The sequence below is a fragment of the Camelus bactrianus genome, chromosome 24 (assembly GCF_048773025.1).
Source record: "Camelus bactrianus isolate YW-2024 breed Bactrian camel chromosome 24, ASM4877302v1, whole genome shotgun sequence".
Classification (NCBI taxonomy): domain Eukaryota; kingdom Metazoa; phylum Chordata; class Mammalia; order Artiodactyla; family Camelidae; genus Camelus; species Camelus bactrianus.
The window spans coordinates 5,944,463-5,955,272 of record NC_133562.1 but is presented as its reverse complement, the minus strand read 5'-3'; the positions used below and the strand labels follow the sequence as shown (position 1 = coordinate 5,955,272).

The following is a 10,810-nucleotide window of genomic DNA, read 5'->3' as shown; positions in this document are numbered from 1 at the left end:
AGTTCATACACTTTACTTTAATGAACACTTGAATTGTTTCCCATTTTTGACTATTAGAAACAATGCTGTGAGAACATTTTAATGTAAGTCTCCCAGTGCACCTGTGTGAGATTGTCTCTAGGTTATGTATCTAGGGGTGCTGATGGGTTTTAGGGTCTGTGGCTGTTCAAATGTAAACAGTTGTGCAGAACTGTTTTCCAAAGCAGTTGTAGCAGCTTGCACTCCCACCAGCAATGTGTGTGTGAGATTTTCTTTCTGTATTCACACTAGCACTGGTGTGATCAAACTTTTAAATTTTTGTCAGTCTGGTAGTATGTAGTGGTATCTATTTGCATTGATATTAATTACTTAGGTATTAATCTGCACATCCATGATTATTAATGAGGTTGAGTACTATTTTTTATTGGCTGTTTGTGTTTCCTCTTTTGTGAAGTGCAGATTCCAGTCTTTTGCCCATTTTTCTATTGGATTATTTATCTTTTTCTTGTTGATTTGTTGATTTGTTAAATTCCTCTGTCCATTCTTTATCAGTTATATGCTGCAAACATTGAGAGGGCTTGGACGCCTCTGCAAAGCTTCAGAGAATGAGGACTGCCAGGGTCTCATAGGTGAAGTTGAAGTTCTCCAGGCCTGTAGAAAATTCCACACCAAGAACAGTTTATGCAAAGATTATATTTGCTTACAGGCCTCCAGTGAAAATGACTGGAAAAAAGGTAAAAAAGGGGGCAAGAACTGCTTTTCCTCGTCAGGCAAATTAGATTTGTTTCTGGATTTAACACTCCTGTCTTTGAAGACTAGTTTTCATGTGGACTAAATGCATTTGGTGGATTTGTGTGTTTCTGCAGTGTGGCCTTTATCTCTGCACCCTGCGTTTGAAGGTTCATCTGTGACAAAGCACAGCACATCTCGGGGGTGGGGACGCCGATTGGAGGGAACATCCTCTGAGCAGAAAGTGTCCATTTCCAGACATGCTCCTTTTAAATATTTGAAGTATCTTAGAGAAATATTTAAAACTCCAACTTAAGGCGGATTTCCATAATACGTCTGTCCTTCTGAAGACATAATTTATTTGTATTTCCCTGGGAACCATATAGGAGCAGCAGTTCAAAGCTTGAAACGGATTTTCCTTTTATTTGTTATCTCTTCACAGTTGACAGATCTGTCTGGCTAAGCTGTGATTTGGCGGTGCCAGGTCCTTAATTCCAGCTTTTTAAAAGTACGGGGAGGGAAAGCCGTCATTCTGAGGCGACACACATACAAAACCTCATTTGCCCCTCATTACCTCATTCATCAGGGCGGAGAGCACTCTGGCCAGAGATCACATGCTTTGGCCTAGGGAGAGGGTGACTCTTATTTTGTTCTCTGATCGACCGGGCCTCTGAGCGGGGTGGAGAAGGGCTGAAAATAGTCATTTCTTGGCTACACGGGACCATTTACAAGTGAGAAGGAGAAACAAGGTCCCTGGAGGTTGGCCTCACTGGTCACAGTGGATGGGATATGAGCGGAGTTGGTTAAGTCCCGAGGAAAACTTACAGCGGCTTCGATTCATTCAAATTGTTTATATTTGTTAAAAGATAAAACTCAAGTGGACTCTTCTGTTCAAAGTCTGAGTTCTCAGCTTGTTTCCAGGTTGGCATCCACAGATACCAGCTGTCACCCAAATGTAATGTCACTCTTGCCCTTATATGTTGTGTGTGTTAATCTGATCCACTGTCTTAGGAAAGTCAGACATCTGTCTGCTTTCCTTCACTCATTCAGCCAACGTTATTAAACAAGTATTACGTGCCAGGCACCGTGCAAGGTATTAGGGATTAAAAAATGGATAAGACAAATCAGTGGTTTTTCTTCAACAAACGTTTATTCAAAACTGGTGTTGGAAGTCAGAATCGATGTGGCTTTTGGGAAGGAAGGGCTTGTGATTAGAAGGAGCCATGAGGGCCCCTGGCGCACTGGTCATGGTTGGCTTTATGATTTGGGTGCTGGCTAGGTGGCTGCATTCATTTTGTGAAAAATTCATTGAGCTGATCACTTCTGTGGTGTGCATTTTTTGGTAAAAATGCTATGCTTTAATAAAATTTACATTAGAAAACTACAATCTACAAATATTTAAAAAGAAAAAAAACCTTTATGAAATTGGAATCCCCAGGAATAAAGTAAAAGATTCTTTTAGGGATGAAACACACTGGCACTGAGTTCCAGTGCCTTTTTCCTAGTGTGCTTATTTCTTCCTGGAATCTTGGCACCACTTTGCCCCCAAACAGCACCTTGGAAGGTATAACCTTGGAATATACCAGGAAAAAGCATTTTGTTAAAAGTTAGAAAAAACCATGTGAAAGTGTCATAGAAAACAAAGGCACTTTCCTCCTTGACCCCTCAAGATTCTCTGAATGTGAAACTCTGCTCTCAACTTACATTTTCTGTTAGTCAAAAGAGATTAGCAACTTTCATCTGCTCATGACATATTATCTATGTTGTTTTAGTCTTTTTAACCAATAAATGTTCAAGGATGTCAGTGGGTTTAGATTGTAGCTGCCCTTAAGTAGAGCCTTCCCTTCTCTGCTCTGCACTTATTTAAAGGCACTGTGGCTGGGCCCGAGCGTGTAAATAGAACGTAGCCCCATGGTGCTGTGCTCTTACTTAGGTCCTGGGGATGAGTTTAAAAGTGATGACATTTCGGTGAACTATATTCAATATCTTGTAGTGACCTACAATGAAAAAAGAATATGAAAAGGAATATACATATGTATATGTATGACTGAAACATTATGCTGTACACCAGAAACTGACACAACATTGTAAACTGACTATACTTAAACTTTAAAAAAAAAAAAGTGATTACATCTAAGACAGAGCTTAAGAAATTTCATGCAAATACCCATCTTTAGTTCGTCAACAACCAGTTAAACAAACCATGACTCCAGTGCCTGGTCAATTTTTTTAAAAATATAATATGAACTTCAGAAAGTTACCAAAATGCTTGCGGCACTTACAGAACAGGAGAACTTGCCCAAGTAAAGTTACGACTGACAGCAGTCCAAAGCATTCTCCTTTTTCGATTTTATGATTTGCACTGACATTTACTAATGTTTTATTTAGCTTTTATAGACACTAAGTTTGTGTTAAACAGAGTTGTGATTTTCAGTTCATTTCAGGTCTCTTAGAGTGACCGGATAATTTATTGTCCAAACCCAGGCACTTTTGAAGAAGAAAAGACAGTAAAAATAATTAACAGTGTCAACTGATCTACAAGGGTAACCTAGAACTGGCTCGGACAAATCAGGACATCTGATCACCCAAGCTAGCTTTAGATGAGGGAAAAAAAGAACCAGAGGTTTTTCCTCCACCAGCCTATACTGTACGTTTTAACAGCGACATTTCCTGCACCCTTTCCTCGAGTCCATTACTCTTCAACCTACCTGGCCTCCCTGCTTCATCTACCTCCTGGATACTTCTAAGGCCACATGCTTTGGCTTAGTTAATCTACCAGCTGGCCCTGCCTTTATGTATTAAACACATACAGTGTAAAAGGTCACGTTAATTGCTCCTTACTCTCTTGCAAATCACATTCTTTTTTTTTTTTTTTTTTTTTTTGGAGGTACTGGGGATTGAATCCTGGACCTCATGTATGCTAAGCATGTGCGCTACCACTGAGCTATACCACCCCTCCCACATTCATTTTTGATAATCATAGCTGATTTAAAGCAAAACAAAACAAAAAGTGAAACACTCAACTCAAACCCACACTTCCCTGTGGTCTTTCCTAATACTCAACTTTCCTAGTTGCCTCAGGCTCTATTTCTTTATCATCACCTAGGTTCACTGTTTTTACTCTGCTGTATTCTGTTCACTGAATGTAAGTTTGTACGTGTTAAGTCATTTCACACATGTGTGTTTTGCTTTCCAGTCAATTAAGATGATAAAGAACTGAATCTCTTTTTTTCTGGCTCACATATTGCCTGGTACAGAGTTCCATATGCAGAACTTCCTCAGTATGCTTACTGACGAAACAAATCTTTTGATGCCCACAAAATTCCAAGAACTTAACTTTCCCCCAAAATGTAACATTTTCTTGGACTTAAGTTGAAATACAGTCAATCTTCATTAATCACAGATTCTGTATTTCTGAACCTGCCTGTTCACTAAATTTATTTGTAACTCCAAAAGCAACACTTGCAGCACTTCCTTGGCCTTTGGTGGACTTGAGCAGAGGGGCAAAAAAAGTGACTCACCTAGTAGTGCACCTTCCCAGCTGAGCTCCTGCGAGGCCACTCTCTGCCTCCTTGTTTTAAGTCTCATAAGGTAAACATGTATCCTTTCCATGAAATTTAATGCCATGTTTTTGCATTTTTATGCTTTTTGTTGGTGATTTCATTGTTTAAAATGGCCCCTAAGCGCAGTGCTGAGGTGCTGTCTTGTGTTCCTAAGCACAGAAGTTATGGTGTGCCTTGTGGAGACGGTATATATGTTAGATAAGCTTTGTTCAGGCATGAATTATAGTGGTGTTGGCCGTGAATTCGCTGTTAATGAATCAACAATAGATATTAAATAAGGTGTCCTTAAATGGAAACATATATAAAGTCACGGACTGATTGGTTGACAAAAACATTGTGACCAGAGGCCTCCTAACTCTGTTTCCTCTACAGGCAATGGTTCAACTAATTCAGTGTTTGTAGCAACTTAATAGAACATACTACACCAAATAGTGAGCATGGACTGTACTTAAATACTTGAAACATTGTTTAGAACTGCCCTACCTGAAATACCACAAAGAGTTAATTTGCTCATGAATACCATTCTGAGTATGGACCAAGATTGTCCTAAAATTTAATCATTTACTTTATAATCATCAAACACATTCTGCCTGTTTAAAACATTTTGTTGATTCCAGAACAACCAACTCTCATTCCATAAATAAATGATGAACTACAACATAGTTTGATGTGGCTCATATACATGAAGGCATTATTGCCTGAGCTATTATAGTTCTCTTGGAAACAAATGAAATTCTAAGAGCCTATTTTTATCACTTATTTCTTATGAAGAAAAAAATGTGTTCAAAACCACACCATCAGTGTGACAGCACTGAATTGTCGAATGTAGTATATGGCCCACAGTTAGCTATAGGATGCATTTTTAGATCTAAGAAACAGCTGGAAAAAGTTAAAGGAAATAGAATTGGTTACTAATTTCATCTTTTTTGAGGAAGAAGAACATATTTACTATTGCATGGCCTGAGTATCTGAGTTTATTTCTATAGAGTTATTAATCCCCCCCAAAGAGTTCATAGAATTGTCCTAAAATTAATTCGTTTGCAATGCAGAGGATGGAATGTCCTGAACAATCAGCTGAACTCTACATTTTCTCTTGGGGAGCAGGAGAAAGAAAACAGGGCTAGAAGTCAAGAGCCCAACCATCACATTTAAAGTTGTCCTGCCGGAGTCGTGCAAATGTCCACTTCACACCTACTTCTTCATCTTCCTTATTTGGAAAAAAGTGCAGTAGATGGTTAGCCACCCACATCAGTGGCACAACAAAAGGATGACAAAGCTCTGAATCTGACTGCAAATTTGTTACAATGCTGAAGCGGTGAGTAGCAAAAATTGTGAATATTTATCCTCCACGTGCTGCGTGCTAGGCACCATGCTATGCAGTTCACATGTCGTAACACCACAAATGCTCCCAAAAGCCCCAGGCAGCATCCCATGTTCAGAGGAGGAAATAGAGGATTGGGAGGCTTTTGACTTGTCCCCGATCATTCTGTTCAGGAGGTGAGGGTACCTAGTTTTGAACAGTTCGCTAACTCCATTGCCTGAGCTCCCAAACAGTGTTTCTTTTCCTTGTGTAATTTCAGGCATGATTTCAACTTTTCAGTTTTGAAGTTTTCAAGTGATGATTTAACATGTATTAAGGCACACACCCCTGATCAATTAATATAGGGAGATTTGCTCCTGGCTTCTCTCAAGGAAGATGATTAAAATAATGGCCATAATCTTTCATAGTACTGTCGAATCAATTGATAAATAAGATCTGCCTTGGGTTCAGAAGACAAAGAGATTTTGAATCTTTAGCTCTGTATAGCTAATGGGATATTTGCAAATATATAGCTAGGAAAAACTGAAGAGAGCAATTGTTCTTTGTTCTGTTTTGGTCTGTTTAAGGAAAGCCTTTGACAGATAGGAAAGTAGCTGTTGTTTGTAAATTTTGAAGTCTGGGAGCTTACTGAATTCATTCTGAAGGCTCCTTGTCAAATGCTGTGCCTAGGCAAATCGAACTTCACAAAACTGTATCAACCAAGCCTTAGCCTTCCAAAACAGAGACCAAGCTAGATGGTGCAGCCAGTTAGTTTTTCTCAGACATTTCTGTCTCTCCCTACCAAACTGCATTAAAAAAAGGTGGGGGGGGCATCTTATCACTAATTTAAGAATGTATAAGACATTTTCTTAGGGTGTATTACATTAGAAATGTTTTGCAATCAAAGTTTATTCAAGATATCTAATCTTTAAGGACTTTCTTTTTCCATCATTAGTCAACAGCACAAAGAAGAAGTTAAGACACCTAAAAGTAAGCCCAGAAATGAGGGGAAAAAATTTGTTTTTGAGTTCTGGAAGGCAAAGATGAGGAATGAGTAGGGTAGGACACCCAGGCTAGTCTTACGACTTGACCACATCCTAGATGCAGATCGGTTCATCTTGATCAAATGTGCCCAGATGACTGGTGGTGGGATGAGGGGAATGAACCCGACCGCTGCCTTTGTAACGATCACCCCTCTCCTCCATCAGGCAGTGGAAGGGGAGGCTGGGTGTGCTAGGCACCCAGCAGGCTCACCTCCTCAGGAGAAGTACCCTCCCTCACCCCCAAGTATAGAGCCTGATGAGATCTTTTCTCATGACCAATAGCAAGGGAGTGGATTTTATGAGGTAGTTCAACTTTGCATTTTTGCTTCAGATAATGACACTGAGCCCCCTAAAGCTGAGTTCCTCTGCCAAGTTTATGATTATCCTCTCTATCCAAAATCTTCTTCCCTTTCTTGTCCCGCCCATGTTTCCCTCAGGATTGAGGAATATCAAGAAAAGGGGGAATCAAAACCGAGCAGGACCCTGCAGGGCCGTGCAGGGTACAAAAGCCCCTCTGTGTTCCCCGTTTCTTCTTTGTAGAGAAAAAGGCTTTAGTCTTCTGGGCCTTCCCTGAGTTCCAAAGAGCAGCCTCAAGCAGTTGCTAATTAGAGAAGTGAGGGAATGCAGAAATAAAGGAAAAGCAGTCAAGTAAGAAAGGCAATGATAGCTCACACAATAGTTGAGTGATAAAACAAAGTCCTAGCTCATCCCCAGGGGACACACACGACACTCTGACGCATATCTTTGAGTTGTTCTGACCGTTACCCAGGTGGAGGACACCGACCACAAGCCCGTAGACCCCAGACTAGCTGGAACTAGAAGATGATTGAAATTCCCAAAGGCTTCACCCTGTTACCTCACCACCAACCAATCAGACCAAAGTGCACAAGCTGATCATGTATCCTGTAACCCTCACCCCAAATGTTGCCTTTAAAACCCTTTCCTGAAAGCCAGAGGGGAGTTCGGGTCTTTTGAGCTGGAGCTGCCTGTTCTCCTTGCTTGGTGCCCTGCAGTAAATGCTGTATACTCCCCTTCACCACAGCCTTGGGTAAGTAGATTGGCTTTGCTGCTCACTGGGGAGAGGACCCAAGTTCCATTCAGTAAGTTGGTTACACAATCAAGAGTATAAATTACTATGGGGCACTTTTGTTTTAAAAGCAGAAGAAAGTCCTTCAGATTGTTATAGGAAGATGACAGTTTTCAAGTGCTTATTTGAGGAAGTTGGCGGTTTATAAAGAACTCACACTTCCAGCATCTGCCAGTTACGTCCACTTCATTGTTTGTGGCTGGGACCATCGGACCTGCCCAGGTAGACTGTGTCTTGACGCGCTTCAGCTCTCCCTCCTCAGGAAGTCTGCCTCTGCCCTGCTTCTTCTGCAAGATGCTCCGTTTCCTGAATCTGAAGGGTCTTTTCCTCTGGCTAGAGAAGAGAAAGGTCTTTTGAGATCTTGGCTTCAAGTCTTTTTGAGAGCCAAGATTCCTTTTCCATCTTCCCAGGGCAGCCCCACACCAGAGACGTGGGGATGTGTCTAGAGAGACACATGGGTCAAATATTGTCTCCCTTATTTGACTGTCCACCAGAACCATTACACCCTTCCTTGCACAGGAATGCCTGGCAGCTCTGTAAACCCAGAGCCCACATCAGTCTTGGCTCACCCAAGATTCATTATTTTTGCTCAGTGCCTCCCATGTAAGAGATGCTTAGAATAATATTTAATTACTGATAAATGCCATTTATAGCTGATTCAATATAGTATTGTCATTTCAATGAAAATTTGGTCCTCCAGCTCTCAGACTAGAATACAGCTTCCTGGTATAACTGATTCAATGAAAAAAATAGATGTGACTTGTCAACTTGGCTCGCTCTCAAGTTTGAGAATTTACTGGTATCAAAGAGAAGTGGTTTGTTAGCTGTCAGTTGTAGACAGACATAACTTGGGTGTTTCCTCCATTTTTCCCCCTTCTGTCCCTCCCTCATTTTTGCTTCTTCCTTATGACACTTCAGGGACAAAAATTGCATTAGGATTGGGAGGACTGGGGAAAAGTCCCACAGAAAGATAGAGATTGGGTTACGCAAGACAGCGTTTTATCCCTTTCTGTTACTTTCCCCTCGGTGGCTCTTTTGAAGGCTGGGATGATGTCAGTCCATTATTTGCATGATCTTCCACTTGGAGAGTTCATGGACAATGTCCTTACATGGTATATTTTTCTGCTTTGCTCTTGTGAAGTTTCTACTTAGGGAATTTTCTTTTCTTATATTTGCAAGTCAAAAGGCCCAACAACATCGTCAAAGTGTATGAGAAATAAAATGGACCACTGGCTCCATTTAGGTACATTAGGGACCGTAGCAAAGCTTTACTGTCCACAATTCATAGCCAGCAGCGTCCTGTTGCTCCCAGACATTGCAGTTAATCTATTTAGTCTGCAAATAAGCTCACTCTGGTTCATTAGATGCAGCAGGTTAACTGAAGTACATAGCCTTCTCCATACCCCAAGAATACAAGACCCTGGTGGGGATTTTATGTAACTTTCTTCCGTGGAGTTGCTTCATCCCGAAAAGAAATCGGTAGAGCTTGATGTAACTCAAAAACAGGCAGAAAATACGCAAGCAAGTGAAAAGGTGGACGCCTACAGTGTCTGAGCTGTTTAGAAGCAAAAGCGATTATTGTGGAGTAAATGCCTTTAACGTTGATAGAAGTAAGTTCAGAATAGGACATCAGAAGCAGAGGCTGTGAGATTACCTTTCAAAAATTAGTGTAGTGTATGTTAGAGTCTCATGTGCGCTTCAGAAGCTGCTGGGAAGTGGTGGGGCTGTCGCTTCCAGTGTCCCCTGCTGCCCCGCACATAGAGTTGGAAACGGTTAAATGGATGCGGAAGGGAAAGAAAGAGAAGAGGACCCGCGTTCATTTCCCCTAAACTCCCCTAAATCCACATGTGGAGCAATGGCCGCGTCTTGCCAGAAAGGGAAATCCGAGTCGGGTCTGATAAAGGACTGATAAAGATGTCCCTCATTCTCCGTAGGAAGCCGGCACCCGGGCACGACGTGAGGACCGCCAGACTCGCTGACTGCGGTCGCTTCCCGAGGGGCCCCGGGAGCGCCTGCTGGAAGGTGGGAGGTGGAGTTGCTTCTGGGAAGAGACCAAAGGAATTAGTAACTGGAAATTCTGTAACAGAGACCCTTCTCCCAAACCCTATAGCCCTTTCACCCCAAACCCCCTGCCGAGAAGCAAGAGGACTGGAGACAGACGTGGTGGAGGGAGAGTCACGTTTCGGAGAGGGAAGTGAAATAAAGAGGGCGGCACCCGGGGGGACCTGTGCGTCATTGAGGGACCGAGGAGAAGAGCGGGCGCACGGGGTGGAAAAGAAGAAGTGGGAGCGAGAAGCAGGAGGGGGCGGCCGCGGAGCGCGAGTTGGGGCGCCGCGAAGAGCCCGAGCCTCCTGCCTTCTCCGGGCCGCGCCCCGGCCGCCCGCAGCCTCCCGGCGCCCGCTCCGACCCACGCGCTCCGGATCCGGCCGGCGGGGCGTGCCCTCCGCGCGCAGAATGTGGCAGCGGACACGGCCCCGGCCCCGCGCTCCCTGGCGCTGGGCGCTGGCGCTGCTGGCCCTGGGCGGCGCGGGACTGTGCCACGCCGGCCCGCAGCCCAGGCACCCCGCGCGGCCCAGCGCCAGGAACAAGTAAGTGCGCGGCTCCTCCTCGCCCCCAGGACGGCGAGGTTCCCTCCAAGAACCGTGGGGCCTCCGCCTACCCGTCCCCGAACCGCCAATGGCCCTGAAGCTGCCCTGCCGAGGCGGTGAGCCGCATCCCGGGTCCCACTCCGGCGGCCGGGGCGGTGCCTCCTCCGCGGTGGCTGCGTGCTCCAGGGCCCGCGCGCGCGCGGGGCGTCCCGGGCGACCTCGCCTGCGCCTCCAGCAGTGCTGCCTCGGGGCCACGGGGCGCGGGGAGTGGCCCGCAGAGCAGGGCGATCAGGAGACTGCCCCCGGGAATCACTGGGGTCCCTGGGACAGGGGGCTCTTCCTATCTCCTGTCGGGCAAAAGTGCACTCTCTTAAGAGGCGCACCCGCGCACCCTCCGGATGTCTGCTTGTCCAGCCCCCGCCTCCGCAGGGACGACGGGCTCCCCGATTCTCACTTTGTCCCCTCTCCCCTAGCCTCATTGTTCTCCGGGTTTACGCTGTGCGCTTCTCCCTCCCTCCTTC

The 10,810-nt window shown here is 44.3% G+C and overlaps 1 protein-coding gene and 1 long non-coding RNA gene across 3 annotated transcripts in view; one reads left to right on the top strand and one right to left on the bottom strand.

Moving 5' to 3' along the window:
* Positions 1-152: 152 nt before the first annotated feature.
* Positions 153-10,809, bottom strand: LOC123617752 (uncharacterized). 2 transcript variants are annotated; one of them, XR_012502099.1, is made up of 3 exons: positions 10,361-10,809; positions 7,859-9,742; positions 153-2,705 (listed from the first exon to the last, which is right to left on the bottom strand). It is a non-coding gene; the product is annotated as an uncharacterized LOC123617752 (long non-coding RNA). The 2 variants fall into 2 exon arrangements; XR_012502098.1 differs by lacking the exon at positions 153-2,705 and having other exon boundaries at positions 3,676-9,742.
* Positions 9,802-10,810, top strand: part of EMILIN2 (elastin microfibril interfacer 2) — a 46,380-nt gene continuing 45,371 nt past the window's right edge. Inside the window, exon 1 of the mRNA XM_074352505.1 lies at positions 9,802-10,289. Coding sequence (XP_074208606.1) covers positions 10,156-10,289 — 134 coding nt within the window. The 5' untranslated portion in view covers positions 9,802-10,155. The remainder of the gene's footprint in view (positions 10,290-10,810) is intronic.